The sequence below is a fragment of the Cyprinus carpio genome, chromosome B20 (genome assembly GCF_018340385.1).
Source record: "Cyprinus carpio isolate SPL01 chromosome B20, ASM1834038v1, whole genome shotgun sequence".
In the NCBI taxonomy this organism is placed as follows: domain Eukaryota; kingdom Metazoa; phylum Chordata; class Actinopteri; order Cypriniformes; family Cyprinidae; genus Cyprinus; species Cyprinus carpio.
In genome coordinates, this window is record NC_056616.1 from 19,287,703 (window position 1) to 19,305,235 (window position 17,533).

The 17,533-nt window shown below is 38.5% G+C and overlaps 1 protein-coding gene across 1 annotated transcript; it reads right to left on the reverse strand.

Moving 5' to 3' along the window:
* Nucleotides 1-5,223: 5,223 nt before the first annotated feature.
* Nucleotides 5,224-17,250, reverse strand: LOC109112750 (serine/threonine-protein phosphatase 4 regulatory subunit 3). Its single transcript, XM_019125649.2, has 16 exons — nucleotides 17,133-17,250; nucleotides 15,651-16,919; nucleotides 15,514-15,569; nucleotides 14,011-14,109; nucleotides 13,307-13,924; nucleotides 11,685-11,762; nucleotides 11,481-11,597; nucleotides 11,147-11,263; nucleotides 10,933-11,064; nucleotides 10,725-10,827; nucleotides 10,420-10,578; nucleotides 8,906-9,075; nucleotides 8,674-8,816; nucleotides 6,735-6,925; nucleotides 6,392-6,603; nucleotides 5,224-6,297 (listed from the first exon to the last, which is right to left on the reverse strand). The coding sequence occupies exons 2-16, from the start codon at nucleotides 15,790-15,792 to the stop codon at nucleotides 6,175-6,177; spliced, it is 2,460 nt and encodes an 819-aa protein (XP_018981194.1). The 5' UTR covers nucleotides 15,793-16,919; nucleotides 17,133-17,250; the 3' UTR covers nucleotides 5,224-6,174.
* Nucleotides 17,251-17,533: the final 283 nt, after the last annotated feature.

The window sequence follows — 17,533 nt, forward strand, 5'->3', positions numbered from 1 at the left end:
ATTTATTTAATGCAATTAATCAAATTTAATCACTTTTTTTATCCATACCCAGCACTAAAAGACGCAGCATGTGGCGATTTGAGCACAGCGGTGGGTGTAAATCAAACACACGGGCTCCGACACCTCTGTCGAGGGACTTAGGTGTTTGACATGCCAACTGTGGCCTCTGATGTAGAAGCATTTCAAAGGTACAATGTGATGGAACGCCACATGTGCTAATGAGAGAACGCTGGTCTGGGACTTGTCACCAGATAATCCACCCACTTTCAACCCTGAAATAGTTTAAAGAGGCGAGAGAGAGAGAATGGAACGGAGCATTACAGTGCTAAACAGCAGTACAGTTTTGACACACTTCTCTTATCTCGTGCCCAGGCTTACCGAGACCCCCAGGCTACTGACAGCGGAGAAAGAAAGAGAGATGCTGAACATCAGCAGAGACTGACATGCTTCTCTTATCTCTCGCCCAGGCAACTGAGAGAGAGACGGCAACAGTCGTGACCCTTTACACAGTGCCACAGATGACCAAAAGCTAAACGCCGTCACCTTCCAGATCTCTAAAGAAGTTGTAAAGACCCCAATTTAAATACATTAATAGCGAAGTCTGTAAAAGTTTAATAGTGATGTTTTAACATTAAAAACCAAATAGCGCTGCCAAGAACAGCACAGATTCACAGCTGTACAGGTTATATTTACACTCTAACACGAACTGCAGGTTATATTTATACCTGAACATTAACTGCAGGCAAGGATCCAAATATGTGTGTGTATTTCCACATGGCAAAGCCATTCGCTTTTCATGCCTGCTCAAATGTGTTTATTGACTGAGAATGAAAACACCCTCTAGTCCATTTATGTAACATTATACAGGGTAAATTTAACATGGTAGATTATCCACCTATCCTATGTAGACCACACTGTTTAGCCCACACTAGAGACCAATATGTGAATTTAATAAAGCTTGTTCAGATTTGTTGTCTGTCTAATCAGGGTTCGTTTAGAATCTGTGCGAAGCCAAGCTGGACTAGACTGCGGGCGGTCCATGAGGCTGAGGCCATAGGGTTCAGTCTTGGTTACCATTCACTGCAGAAAACACCACTCATGAAATCATTCAACACGACGCAAAAAGGTGCGCTCAGATTCACAGACCAAACAGAAAGACTCCATCTGAGAGTAGTATCTTTATATGCTAGGGTAAATAACTCATATTACTTCATGTTTTATTCTGTTATCACCTTGATAATGAATATTTTAGGAATATTCTGCTTTTTATAATCCAAGATTTGGTAAAAATGGGTAAACTTGGCAGCATGATCAAATCATAAGTCAAGAAAGAGCTGAGATTAATTCCAGATGATTCTGCAGACATGTGCTGCAGGTTGTCTACTGAGATTCTGAATAGTGTTCTCTTGTGTATACTGCAAATTTGGAAGGGTATTCAAGTATTTTGTGCATACAGAAAATTTGCATACTTCATATACATACAGAAAAGTTACCAAAGGTAAGAAGAGATGATCATTTAGACTTCAGATCAGAAACAACCAAGGTTCATGAAGACAGCATGCAAATAGCCTAAAACCAAACCGAACAGATGTAAACACATATAGGAAGCAACTAACACTTTGGATGTGGAATGGATGTTTATGATCATGCTACACTGAACAAAAGGCTTTAGAGAGTATTCCCAAAGATCAGTCACATTTAAGACGTTTATTCAGTAATCAGCCAAACTCAGAATAAAACAAATCCCAATCATGTGAATCAGTCAGTTTCTTTAGCGCCCTAATCTCAACCATATGCTCAAACTTTTGCCCTCTGCTCTCAGCTACCGTGCACCGTTAGACACAATGACGCATAAACGGAGAGGCGCCCGTGGCTCCTTGCTCCCACCGAAACGGATACGCTGGAGTTTTACACGGTGATTAATCACACAAACAGACATGCTATGCTGAACATGCCCCCTGATCACCTCCACAGCGGCCGCCGGGCCATAAGGAGGCGGCCCGGCCGACACAGAGGCCACTTTGTGCAGCGAACACAAGTGATTGTTGGTCGGAGCGACAGGGTCCAGTTGTGCACATGAAAGTGCACATTGTGCGGCTGTTTTGACAACCTCGTCGAGAGACGCTGAGGATTTCCTGTTCGCCAGACTTTACTGCCCCTAAACGATTATACAATCTTTCACAAAAGCCTTTCTCCTGGGCAAGAGGGGAGCGTGTGGACATCGCACGCCATCTACTGCTGGATTAGAGGTAGCGCACGTGACTTGACTTCAAATTTAGTTTGCACAATGCAAGTGTAGCCTTACATATAGGCAAAAAAAGAAAAACTAAAAGTAACTAAATTTTCAGCTTTCTGCTGGAGCCACAGAGCACCAAAATAGCCAGACACAAACAGTTTTTCCCCCAGGCCATATCCCACCTAAACAACACATAACACCTCAGTACTGTACATCTGTAAATAACTCATCAAACCTTCATCTGTAAATAGCACATACTGTATACACATTAATAAACGTCTATGGACATTTTCTTTTTCTCTATATTTTTATTATACTGTTATTTATAACTTATTGTCTATTCTCTCTATTATTAGTGTTTTTATTAACTTAATTATATGTTTGTCTGCACTATGTATGTACTTTCTGTACTGGAAGCTTCTAACATCAAGACAAATTCCATGTGTGTGTAAACACACTTGGCAATAAAGCTCTTTCTGATTCTGATTCTGAACTTGCTGCAGTGATGAAGGCCAGACTTAACCATGGTTTTACTACAAAAAAAAAAAAAAAAAACTCTTGCTATAGTTAAACCATGGTAACCACAAATTAACCATGGTATTTGTGGTAAAACTATTATACCAATGGTAATCAATATGGCAAAAAGCCATGGTTACTATGGTTAATTTTAGTCAGGGAGACTAATCACTTACTAAAATAATAACTTAACATAGGTTATGTTATTAAAATAACTTTAAAATTAAAAACGTATATTTACCTCATTTTATGAAATTTTTAAAATATTTAAAATATATGTTTGGGGTCAGTTTTTTTTTACGTTTTGAAAAGACACCTCTAATGCTCACAAAGGCTACAGTAATATTGTGAATATAATCATTTAAAATAACTTTTTCTATATGAATATATTTTAACACGACATTTATTCCTGTAATGAAAAATGTTCAGCAACCAATACTCTAGTCTTTTAGAAATCAATGTAATATTCTAATTTGGTGCTCTAATTTGGAAACATTTTGTATTATTAATGTTAAAAACAGTTGCTTTGCTTAATATTTTTGTGAAAAGCATGATACATATTTCAGGATTCTTTGTTAAATAGAAAGTTTGAAATAATAGCATTTATTTGAAATATAAATGTTATTGTAAATGTTTTTATAAATGTCTTTACTGTTACTTTAGATCAATTTAATGCATGCTTACTGGAAGAATAAAAAAAAAAAAAAAGGCACTGACCCCAAACTTACAAACTTAAATATATACGTACAGCACTAAAAATATGCATTGAATCCAAGTATACCAACACAAATCACCAGCATAAAACCAGACAATTAACTTGCTTAGACCTCTTAACCAAGTCGTCCAGATTCAGAAGAAACACTATACTGGTTTAAGCCAGTCTTTTCAGCAGACAAAGTCAAACAAATTGGTTAAACCATCAACACTTTCTTGATATGTTGCAAACTATTTCCAAAGATCCTGGTCTGACCTGGATCTCTCAGTTGCTGGGTGGCTTCACATCAAAAGGCACATCTGTAGAAACTCTCCACTGGCATCCTTAACGGCTCCATGCGCACTGGCACTGCCACATGCCAATGGAAAGGACCAATAATCCTCAACAAATAAATAAAACACAGCTTTAATGTGCGCAGACCACCACACACGATGAGGGAGACACTTCAGCCCATGCGGTAATGTTGGCATGGTGTCTCCTTTGAGGAACTGCCAGCAGCTCTTGGATTTGACTGGCGGCGGATGGGGATGAGCTGAACTCTAAGAGCATTTGTGTGGCTTGATTTGTCATGGTTCAATTTCTAATTAAAAGGCATGTTAGTGCCAGGACACTGGCAGGTGCGTGTTGCTTATGTGAGCATAATCTCTCCAAAGATGAGACATATTGCATTCAGGCAATGATGAGAAGAGATGAGGTGGAAGAACATATGTTTAAAATCATAAATAGAGAAGAGCTACAACAGACAAGGATTGATTTGTGCAAGCTGAGAATTGCTTTCATTTGTGCAAAAGAGAATGTCTTTAACAGCATGTCATATGAAACCTATAGACATTTTTTTTGCAAATAAATAAAACTGTACTTTTTAAAAAAAAAAAAAAGCATAGCGGTCAAAAGTTTGTAATATGTTTTATGTTTTTAAAGATATGTCTCATCAACTTTTACTTGGCTTCATTTATTTGAACAAAGACACAGTGCAACAGTAATATTGTTGAATGTTATTACAATTTAAAATAACCATTTTCTGTTTTAGCACATTTTAATTTATTCCTGTGATGGCAAAGCTTTATTTTCAGCTGCTCAAGAAACATTTATCACATAGTGGAATACAGTTTTTTGCTGCTAATATTGCTTTTTAACATTGATAATAACCATTATTAATTATTGAGCACAACAAACCAGCATATTCGAATGTAACACTGAAAACTGTAATCTCAGCTTTGCCACGACAGGAGTAAATTACATTTTGACAATGGCTATACTGTATTTTTGATTAAATAACCAGATTGTTATTTCAAACTTTTGACCGCTAGTGTATAGCCTACAGACTGAAAGCTGCTTTCTGGCTCCTGCTTGCGCCTCTTATTTTTGCGTGTCAGTGAAGGAGAAGGACGCCCTCTAGTGCACGATTGCTCCATTCTTATGGTGTTCAAGTACAAAGGGAAACAAATGATATTTCAGAAAATAAAAACTTATCTTTAATTGTGTGCAGGATGTTTAGAAAGCCTCTGTCAGAGGAGGCAGGACTTTCCACTGACGTATTCATTCAGACGAGCAGACAGAAGGATCATTTCAGTGATGAAATCCCATTTCAAAAGACAAAATATCAGCACAGTTGACATGATACAGGGAACCAGCACAACCGTGAGAGATCTACTACAGCAAATATCTTTTTAATGGTCCCAAATATACCGAACAACTAAGAGTACACTCATGTAAAAGAAAACAAAATGAAGATATGACAAAAATCCATCACATCTCGAGTTCCACTCAATCTTTAATGAAGACGGGCTTACAAATTTTCCAAAAAATCTGCAGTTTTGAAGGGCAAAAAAAGGGTAAAACTATCTCCCCCCACTGAGGTTTTAAAAACCTGTTCAAGTGCGGCTGAAAACGTCCTGAACATTTAAAGGCAGGTCTCTTATGTCATTTAAAAAAATGAGAGAGGAGAACAACAGAATAAGAAAAAGGAGGGAACTGCTGGCTTTGAAAGAGGAAGAACTTCCGCTGAGCCACGAGAACAACGTTGACATCTTAAACAATGACGACCCAGACTTTTTGCTCCGTAGTGTCCCGTCTGGCTCTAGAAACTCGAAAACAAAAGAAAGAAGAAAAAAAACAGCAACAGAAAAAAAGGGTTGAGAGAAAGAAATGGAGATGGAGTCAGCAAAGGTGAGTGGTGGTTGTGGACTGGCTGGCCCAGTTCGGGTCATGTGAGGTCCTTCCCTGAGAGGGGGGGCAGTGTGTCCTGGTCCAAGCCTGGGACGCTCTGTGGGGCAACAGTTTGACTGACTGACTGTGTGTGAGGTCTTTTTTTTTTTACCCCCCAGTACTTTTAGCTGTCAAAATTCATGTCTTATTTAATCCTTTTTTATTACTCTTTGTCCAGACCAGTTTCATCTCGTCTTCGATCTCTCTGTCAATTTCACGAGTCTCTCTCTTTCTTGCAGATTGGCACTTGGACAAACTCCACTTGGAGACATTCACCTTTTCGCTCTGTGACCGTATCTTCTCCCTCTCTTGCTCTCCCTTTCTCCGTTCCTCACATGGCGCCCCTTGGACTCCTGCGGGGGGCTGCATTCATTCATTTATCCATTCATTTGTGTATTCATTCATTTTGTTTCAGTTTTGAGTTCTAGGCTGAGCGCTGCAATAGTCTCTGGATGAAGCTCCCTTTGAGCATGACTGTGCTGATTGAAGAGGGAGTGCTTTAGGAGCTCAGCTTGGACTTCTTAGACAGCGGAGGACTTTCTTCTTTACTGTCTGCATCTTCCTCATCCTCGTCCTCTTCGTCGTCATCATCAGGGTAGTCCACCAACCCCACCAGACCTCCCTGGAATAGGAGCGAGATGCCATCAAAAATAAGTAACCGGAATGAAAGAAGCGTTTCAGAACATTGTTGGATCTGTTGGAATCGGCGTAATTACCTTAGTGGTGACAGCTGCCGTAGGAGGGGAGCTCCGGGCTCCTGTCCCGGGAGAACTTGGAGAACCAGGTGAACCGGGGTGGAGGGATGCGGTTGGGGGAGAGGACAGACTGGCCTTTGGGGAGCTGGAGAAGGAGAGTTTAAAACTGGGGCTCTGCCGTCCTGAGAGGCTCGCCTTCCCTGTAAGCACCTCCTTCTCTTCTGAGTCTTTCACTTGAGAAAAGAGAGAGGGAAAAAAATAAACAATCAAAACTCAAGCAATGTCAGTAGCATTTTGCAATCAAATAGGGGATCATAGTAGTTGGTCATCAACATTATGCCGCCTGCATGTAGCAGTAACTTACATTTCTTCCTCTCCATGAACTTGCTGATAGGATCCATCAGATCCTCGTCACTCTTCATCTTATCTGAAGGTGGCACTACAGCTTCACCATCCTCCAAGTCTTCCTCATCTGTGTTAAACCACATCTCCTCTTCATCTTCCAGCGTCCGTGCATCCCGGCGAAAACGGTGATTTCTCAGAATCGACCGCATACTGGAGACAAGCATGAAGACACAAAAATACATTCATTAAATGGTACTTTCACATAAAAGTAACTATTACATGCACAAGAAATTCCAATCCACAAAAAGGAATTGCATTAGTCAATTTATTAGGGGTGGAAAAAGGTGACAAGGATGCAAACCCCTTAGTGGAGGCATTTTTTAAATATTATTAAAATGTGGCTTTACAGTTGACTTTAGGGTGAGGATATAGGGAGAAAAATAAAATTCACCTTCACCTTAATATACCTTTAGTTTTTTTTTAATCTCTCTCCACTTCAGCTGTCTCAGGCCACATTCACAAAACTGTTTTTAAAAGGAGCCTATTCAAATTTACCATAAAACAATAGGAGTAAGAATAATTTAATTTTATATATAAAAAAGGAAATCAATAAATATTAATATAGTAATTCTACTACACTGTGAAAAGAGAAAAAAAAATGTTCATTATTAAATTTGTATATCAATATTAAGTAGTTTATTAAATTATAAAAAGATAATCAATAAGGAAATATAATACTATAAAAATACTATTGTACTGTAAAATACAAAAATAGTAGTAGTAATAATAATATTTTTTTAGATTGCCATACGAGCATTTAAGATTATTCCTAGCAAACATTTTTAAAATATCCATTACAGAGTATAATAATAATTGTATTTTACAGCTCTGCATTAAAATACTAATATTATTGCCGTCAAACATTAAAGGGATAGTTCACCCAAAAATGAAAATTTGATGTTGATCTGCTTACCCCAGGGCATCCAAAATGTAGGTGACTGTTTCTTTTATAGAACACAGATTTTTAACTCAAACCGTTGCAGTCTGTCAGTCATATAATGGAAGTGAATAGGAATCATGGCTTTGAGTCAAAAAAACAAACAAAACCAAATTAAATCTTGCAGCTTGTGACGATACATTGATGTGTGAAGACACAAAACGATGCCAGTTTTTTATTGTTGTTTACCTCTGATTTACCGCAATGTCTGAACTGTCTGGAGCACAATCGCGTCTTCTTCAGCTGGCGGGTGAGGCATCATCATCTTCATGCTTTACGGCAGATCGCAGATTTATAAGTGCATTACCGCCACCTACGTCTCAAATGGACCATTAACACACTATCTACAATCTCAATTAGGTGTGTCAATGGTCCATTTGAGAGATAGGTGGCAGTAACGCACTTAAGTCTGCGATCCACCGTAAAGCAAGATGACGACGCGTCACACACTGACTGTTGAGAACGTGCTCAGGACAGTTTGGACATTGCGGTGAATCAGAGGTAAACAACAATATAAATACTGTTCAGTTTCTTGCACAGACCGATCGTTTCATGTCTTTACACATCAGTGCATCGTCACGAGCCACAGGGTTTACTTTGGTTTTGTTTGTGTATGTTTTTTTTGACTCTCAAAGCCGTGATTCCCATTCACTTCCATTATATGACTGACAGACTGCAACGGTTTGAGTTAAAAATCTTAATTTGTGTTCTACTGAAGAAACAAAGTCACCTACATCTTGGATGCCCTGGGGGTAAGCAGATAAACATCAAATTTTAATTTTTGGGTGAACAATCCCTTTAAACCACAGAGCTGTTATTTTGCCTACAAAACCATAAGGATACTTTAAATCATATCATTTATAAACAGTTAAATACAAATTTGGGAATTGCAGTAAAAAAATTTTTTAAAAATTACATAGGAGGATCCATAAAACAATAATGGTCTGAAGAGACCACTGACCTGTCAAGTTTAGGGTTGTCCTGTCTTTCTCTCTGCTGTTCATATCGAAGCTTAAGTCCCTTAAATGTCTGAACATAGTCTACATCCTCCAGGCCCTTCCAGTAGTTCTCTATGATATGAGCCGTCAGGGACTTCACATCCTCCTACACACAGAACACAGCAATTACACACAAAATAAACAACGTGTGTTCAGAAACATTACGAGATTTAATGATTAGATAAATGTACTCACCACTCTGACATACTCAAACATCTCTATAATGGCTGAGTTGATGAGGTTGTATCTGGATCCATTGTTGAGGAAAGCTTTGACCACTGGCTCAAACAGGAAGTTCCTCATTATGTATCTGTTATAAAACTCGTCCTTCAGCCCAATGATTTTTCTCATGAAACGCAAAGCACCTGGACAAGTGAAATGAGTGAGAAAGGTACAGAGAGATTTAACAGCCAAGCTATAATTGATGTCTGTCAGCAGGGTAGTACTGCATGCTTGGTGTTTATCCAAAATAAATTAGTGCCTGTTAATAATGCTGCTGGCCCTAAATGCAGAATTCTTTGGCATGTGTTGAAATAACAGTGTAACAGTAATCATTATCAGCAGAGCAATTCATAGAAGAAATGGATCAGCATCACAGAGTGTTCGGTGTTACTGATAATGCTGTTTGAAGGCTGTGATGGTGGAAAGTAATTACTCCCCATGTCTGTCATTTGTCCAGTTCTACTTCTCTAAAAGTTTAGTTTAGAGTCTTTCCACATTTTTCTATACTTTTAGTATCAAAAATACAACTAAGTTCATCTAACCAGTGTTGTAATCATTAAATAAAGGTATTAATATATTTTTTAACTGAAATAAAATGAATGAAATTTTTTTAAATTATTACATTTTTGATTAAAATCTAAAACATCTAAAATTCTAAACAACAAAAAAAAATGTTGGCATCTATAAAACAGACTTAAGCCAATCTACTGAAATTATTAACTGAAAAGTAAAATTTAAAAATAAATTTAAAAATATTATAAAAAAAGACAACAAAAGTTCTAAAAAAAAACTGGGAATTTAAAAATACATTTTATTTTTATATTTTATTTTATATTATTTTTATAAAAATACAAAATATAATTTAAAACTAAAATTACTAAAACAGTATATAAACAGTATATGAATAATACTAAAATAATTTGATCTGAGCACAAAATCTGTGTCACATGGACCTTGGTAATGTAAGAATGAGATGAAAATCAGTCTTAATAAATTTATACTGAAAAACATTTGATGAAATGAGTAAATATTGTATGCAAAGAAATGCAAACCTTCCAAATTTAAATATAAAATTAAACATTTAAATTAAAACTTTTTACATTGTTGGTGGTTAGAGCAAGTGAGAATGTTGGCAGGGCAATTAGAAATCTGAGTTACTGGCCCAACCGGACAAGCATAAAAAAAAACAAAAAAACACTAACTTTCATTCTGTTAGCAATTAAAAACAAATGACCCCATTGACTTTCTTAATGTCCCTGATTTTCTTCTTCAAGATACTGCAGTGCATAAAAACATCAAAATGCTTCAGAAAAAAAAGTCCTCTTTGCCACTAATAGACAGAATTTGATCAGTAATATCATTGCCTCTTTTCCACATTACAATAAAATCTGAAGACAAAAACAAAAATCCCACCCTACAATATTTCCTGCTGAATATTCAGTTTCACATGTGGCTTATGTCTTGTGTGTGTGCATGCATATACTCACATAAGGCTAAGAAAGCGTGTTGAGATGCAGTGAGCACCAGTACTCTGCGGAGGATGTCTTTGTTGATGATATAGTTCTTTATGTGATATGTGTGATGCTCCACGCAGAAAGTGAGCAGCTCTACAATCAAAGCCAGCAGCTGACACGTCTGGAAATCATCTGAAAAGACAAACACACACAGTGAGAAGTCTGTAGAGGTCACGTCTTTAAATATATATGCAAAATGTCAATTGAGAAATGAATCCAAAAGGCTGCCTACACATTCAGTCTGCATGCATCCTACAAGCTTGTAAAAAATCTATTACCTTTGCTGGGTTTTTCTTCTGTGGTGTTGGCAAGAAGTGGAGCAGACAGCACATGCATGCAATGCTTATAGAAGAAACTCAAGAACTCTGTCTTCTCGGTTTTCTGCAAGGAATCAACCAAAGGGGGCATGTTTCGCTACATTCTGACAAATAACAGTGAAAAGGTGGTACTCTGCACCAAATATATAGTGATTAAAACATGTCTCACATTAGCAGTTGCCAGCATGTTCTCTGGGTCCACTAGTGTCCTGAGCAACCCCATTAGCTGTACGGCTCCACCCAACTCTGGATCCGTGTCACAGATCATATGCTCAATGATCAGATTTATCAACAGAATGTCCTGTAAAATATAGACAAGTAGTGAGAAAGACAGGTAGCTGGAAGGCTCGCAAGAGTCAGCAGGCATGTGGCATATGACTTACATCGTCATTCTGCTGAGATTCCTGCATAACAAACTCTCGCACCATTGAGGGGTTGTACTCCACCAAGTAAGAGAAGATATCAGTGGCTGCTCCACGCACCTGAACATCATCCATGCCCTTTAACACAATGCACAAGGGTTCATAAATACAGCAAGAGCAAGTTAAATTTACAGTCTAAATTGAGAGCAAAGCTGAAGTTAGAGACTGGTTCAAATAGATCTATTCTCCATGAAATACAATACTATAGATAATTAGTAAAGGTGTTAAAATTATAAAAAAGAAAACGAGACACCTGACAGCAAATCTCTTTTTTGGAATAGCAAGTAAATCTTACAAGAATAACTTCCAGCGCTGGCAGGATACCCATGTTGGACAGCGTTTTGAAGAATGCGTCTCTGTTCTGTGGTTGTAACGTTTGTGAGAACGCACAGAACTCCTTCAGGAAATTTACCTGAATGTGACAAACAATATCCATTTTGTTTGTATCCATTGTTTTGAGTAGGAGGTTAACACATCCATTAGTAATTCTGCTTCATACCAGCTCGTGCCGTTTGTCGTCATCTGTGGCTTCATCAGTTAGCTGTGCAAAGAGCTCAGTCAAAAACTTCTCATCATCCTGAAAATAAAAGCATAAGAAAAAGAGAAATAGCAGTTCTGGTTACTACTAGTTTTGTGTATATATACAAACAAAACTAGTTATAAATGCTTTAGAGCAAATGACACTGGGAAATGTAAAATATTTAAATATTTTTAAGCCAGTATTCACATTCATTTTCTCATAATTAAACTCTTTCTATATACACAGCATAATGCATCCATGCAGCATACTGTGTGAACTGCAACCATAAATAATTCTGTTCAGCCAGATTCGGCACAATAAACCTGGTTCTTGATAAAATGTTAATTTATAGTTGCCTATATACATTATCCTAATGTCATCTGAGCACACCATGAAGCTGTAAATCACAGAGAGGCTTGAAACGTTTTTGCAACATTAAATTAGGGTGACGTATTTTTACAAATGCACATCAACACCAAGGTTAGACATGTGACTGATACTGTATTTAACTCCAACTTGTCATGGACATAAAAGATTACACCTAAAAAAAAAAGGGAACCAGTCAAGTGAATCAAAACATAGTTTGCGATTAAGCTGCCATGGGAAAGTACTTCTAATTGCTCAGACAATCATCACAAAAAAGCTTTTAGCATCTATGGTTGGTTTATTCAACATCTATGAGATTACATCCAGGTGTTAAGGGGATATGGTAATATTAAAACAATATTGTGCCATAACAAGCAAATTCATCGGCAAAGATGGACGAACAACCATATTGAACTGAAGCTGTCTGGAGGTTGGAGAAAATAATCATCCAGCACGCCTGCCAAGCGTTTGTGTCATCACATGATATGGCTCTAAAGAACATGATGGTGCTGTTTCCATGGCAACAAGCCCCCTCCCCTACCTCCAATCCCAGTATCAAACAATTTCACTGTTAGGCTTAGGTGAGAAGCATGTATCAAACAATTTCCATTAACAACTTTTTAATAGCCACAACTGAATGAATGATGAAAAGGGCATTTCAAATACTATGACTTGTCAATGCATTAATAAATACTCTACAACTACTCCACTCTTGACTCTCGTCATTGAGGCAAATACCATTGCCGATTTTCTACTAAAAAAATTAAATGTACATAGTACAAGCAGTTAGCACAGTTATCTTTAAATCTGTTATCTAGATCTGAAGACCTTTATTTTTAGTGTGGAAAACATATGACCTTAAAACTAATAACCAAAGTACAGCCCACCATGTGCATCCCATCAAGAGCACCGAGATGGTCTCAGGTAATGCAAAAGGAAAATATTAGTAGCTGCATCAAAAACATGTATTCACTGCATTCTCTGCAAACAGGGTTTTCTGCTGAGGATGCAATGAATTTGAGAGGGACGATGCTGATCTGTCGAAAAGCCACAATGACACATAGCAAGCCTGACAGCGTACGTTACCTGTGAGATATGATGTTAGAAGGCGGTGTAAAAAAGTTAATCTACAGCTTCCTTCACCTAGTTTAGCCCCTGAACAGCATTTCAACTCAACTGCCAATGTGCAAAGTCCACAGCTGGTCACATATACATGGTCAAGTATGAAAACCCACCTGCAGCATGCCAACAATCTCCACTTTGTTGAAGAAGATGAAGGAGTGCAGGGTGGAGAGCATGTTTTCTTCAAAGACAGAAGGGGTGGGCAGCACCATGTCCTGAATATACTGCACCCGGTACGTCTGGTGAATCTTCTGCCGCAGCTCCGGGTCTGAAATGGGGATGACCTCTTTAAACCGTGCCGTGGTGGTGAGGAACTCTCGATGCCGCCGTGGTTGGGGTAGCGAAGGATCGAACTCCAGACATCCGATCACATCCATGATGCATTCTTCGGAGAACATGACTTCGAAGAGCGCTGTGCGATTGAGGAGGAAAATGCCTTTGATGATGTCGTAGAGGTGATGCAGGCCTTCTCGGTTCTCCAAGTCCTCGCACACTCGGAACAGCTCCAGCAGTTTGCGGATATAGCCCTCGTTCTCCAGCGCCAGGGCCAGTTTTTCCCGCCGTAACGGAGAGGGTAAGGATGACGCCACTAGCTCGGCCACTTCCTCCAGCCGGGAGAGCTCACATGGCGGAAGTTCGAGACCAGGAGAGGACATATCATCAAAGCGCTCCTCTTCAGACTCATCTATCAGCTCCTGGGTGATGTCTACAGAGGGGTCCTTTCCCTGGACCTGTAGACACAAAAATAAAGGCTTTCAGAATAAAGCAGAACATACCTAGAGAAAATATTATAAATGTATATCACAGACATAATCACCTGACATATCTTCTCCCAGATCTCATCACAACCAGCCTTTTCCTGGAAGCTGAGGGCCAGGTCATAGTTTTCAGCCTCGGACCATACTATTAATGTGTCCTTCAAAGACAAAACACAAATAACATGAACAAATACCAAAATAGCAAGCAATACACAAGCACTATCATTCAGGGATCTACAGTTTAATGCAAGAGACCCCAGGCAAAAACCATTGTTTGCTCATGTACAGGTCAATTTTAAAACTGTGGACTATTTTGCTTCTATAACATCTTTAACAGAAAAAAACATCCAAAATACAAAATTAAGTGCTTATGATATTACACCTTATCTTTTTGAGCCTGCAGATTTCAATTACAATACATATCTTTCCAGGTTTTTTCCTATATTCTGAAAGTTACAGAGGGCTTTTTTCATATATCATTCACCTAACTTAATGCTTTATCCAATATTGAGATTTCTGTTCCGAAAATGTATGCAAATGAGTGTTTACTTCATAACTTGCATATTTAAACATGACATTTCAAGATACTTGCAATACAAAACAATTGTCTTATCCCTAAAATCTGTATAATATTAGATATATTAATTTTGTATGTCTCTAAATTATCAATAGGATCAAAAGTAAAAACCTGCTGTACACAATCTACATGCCACTTGATTGAAAATTTCCCTTTTTTTTTAGCAAATAAAGGCCTTTTGGTATCATTCTAAAAATGTCAACCTTCACCATTGTTTCTTTTGCTGTGATATTTTTTGTAATATTTTAATATGCACATTTACTGAACTGAAGCAACTTAGGTTTACTTTAATACCCATACATCATTTTATAGAAAAAGCATGTTAAAATGAAAGTATGAAACATGATACATCAGGCTTTTTGGGAACATTTATTTGTACATCTCTCAATTATCATTGTATTGCTTTAAGTCTTGCACCCCATAAACAAAAATATAGAACTCTGATCATAAAACTAAGCATTTAAATATCATTTTACTAAGACATGTTATTAGAAGATATAGAGTGAAAACTGATATGCATTTATGCAATTAGTCTACAATACTGTTATAAAAATCTCCTTGTTTTAGATTACGAGCTATCGGACCTGCATCTACTTTTTTCCTTATAAATATTGTTGTATAAATAACATCTACAGCAAATTCAGTTCAGTTTTTTTTTCTGGGCCTCTGAATAAAATGAGCCACAGATGCATGTATCCAAAAAAAATACTTTAATTTTTGTAACACCTTGTCTAAAGGTCCAACTATTACTGTTCTATTTTAAATTATTTCATATAGCAGGCTTTACAGGGCTACTGTACTGTGATTAACTATGGAATCTTGATATCTATAAATTCACATTTTCCCGATTCACCCAAGATGTCTTGCATCGTTATAAGATATATATGTACTTGCCCTTTAACCTAGACATTAAGAAGCACATAATTACAAATGATGTTCACAAAAACAGTAATGAGCTGTGTCAACAAAATGATTTCAAACGCACCTGCTGTTTCTGATAGGCGGTGTTAGGGTTGATTTTGGACTCCAGCAGCAGTGACCCTGTTTTAAAGAACGGGCACATCTTACTTGCAGTCAATGAAAAGTGGCCCTGTACATCGTCTCTATAGTGTGTAAACCTACCATCACTTTCGGCACGCACCAGGAGAGACATGCCTTTCAGCCTCTCCACGTAGGCGGATGACACATGTCCCGTCCCCCGATCATCCCACTGGCGGTCCTCGTTCAGAGTGTACACTTTTACTCGTCTACGAGTGTCAGTCATCCTTGCAAGTAACTCTCAAGCAGGCTTTTGCCCTTGATTCAATAAATCTCAACGTCCTCGTCGGCTTGTAAGGTGCAACAGAATCTGCTATCAACTTTAAGCTGAAATGTATGGCATTCACCGGCAAGATGTCGCGAAGCTGATGCAGTATGTTGTTGTGGGGTCTATCACAGTAAAGTTATGCAGTCCAGAAGATGTATTCTGACCAGTTCAGCGATGGTCAGCTAGCTAGCTGCTGTGTGCAGCCGAGACTCTCCACAACATGCTCAATATTTTCAACTTTTTATAAACGGAACGACGAAAGCCAGAGCACGAACTTAGAATGTTTATTTTCTTCCGTGCCGCTTTACTTTAAGCAAGCTAGGCTATGCTAATGCTGCGACTAATTCAGTCAAACGGGGTTAGCGTAGCTAGCGCCTCAGCTAGCAGGCTATCTCCTCGCGCGAGTCATTTTAACACAGAAATGTTCGAAACGCAAGCGAATGAACTCCAAAGACGTACCGAAAACACTACTTGATCATTATACTTGCGAGCGGTCGGTGAAAAGGCGGGAAGGCTCGTGTATAAAGCGTCGCGTTCATAATAAGCTAAGCTATATTTTCTTCAAGTATTCCGCCATATTCTGGCTAAGGGCCGCGGATGGACCAGCCAGTCTCTTCACACAGAGATAAACATTCCCCGATGTAACTAACCGAATACACTCGCTCGTTTCTCTTTCCGGGACGGCGAATGGCCAGCGCGACCGTCGAGCACCATGAAATAGCAGCGTCTTGACGAAAAGTAATTATTAGCCCCACTGTAAAGATTCGGCCATCTTGGGTCCCCTCAGAAAACCGCTACGGGGTTTCCTGTGCTGCAGGCGCAGGGCCGCCACAGTTTAAAGACACAGTGCGCCAAAATGACCAGCGCAGACACACTGCTGTTTCGTAACACCAAACACTCACCGCTGGTGAAAAAGAAAGGGCTATGTAGAGGAATGTGAACGGGGATGAAAGTAAGCTCGAAAACGCTCAGCTCCGTGAACTAATTACTGCTAGAGAGCGCCTAAAGAGAATAAACCTCATGCTGTTTATGCCATTCTGTTGAAAGAAATGCAGATGTGTAGAGTTGTGCGGTTGTTTTTGTCTCTGTGAACAAAGTACAGTACACTAGTTTCATTAATTCCAGTCATTATAAGTAACCTAACTGGGCAAACTAGCCCATACAATCCTATTCTGCTGCTGGTCAACCAGTCTCAGCTTTGGAATAGTGTTAACCGAGTAAACATAGCCAGTGTGGTCAACCTGCCATGGTTGCACCGCCACCAGCTCAAATATTATAAAACTGTAAAATTTACTTACTAACTGCATTTTAGTGTTGCTCGTCCATGCAAAACTCGCCACCACAAATGCTAAGGTGTTGGTGTCTCCAGAGCTTTGTTATGTGGTTGCTAGTGTGTTGTGGGTCGTTATGTGGTGTGCAGGGTGAATGATTTCTGAATTAAGCCTCTGTTAACAGAATAGGCCCATCTGTTAAAGTCAGCATGAAATGAAAATTCACCTTATGTTTACTAAATTCACCCTAATGATCTTATTGTGAACTATTTATCCACCAATGTGTTTGTTTGTTCATTTATTAATTTTAACCTAATGATTTTTAATCAAAATGTCATAATTTGATCTTCCAGTGAAACGACTGATATCTCCTTTCATTTAGTCTGCTTAAGTATTGCCCCTTTCTTACAACTGACCTCAACTGGTGG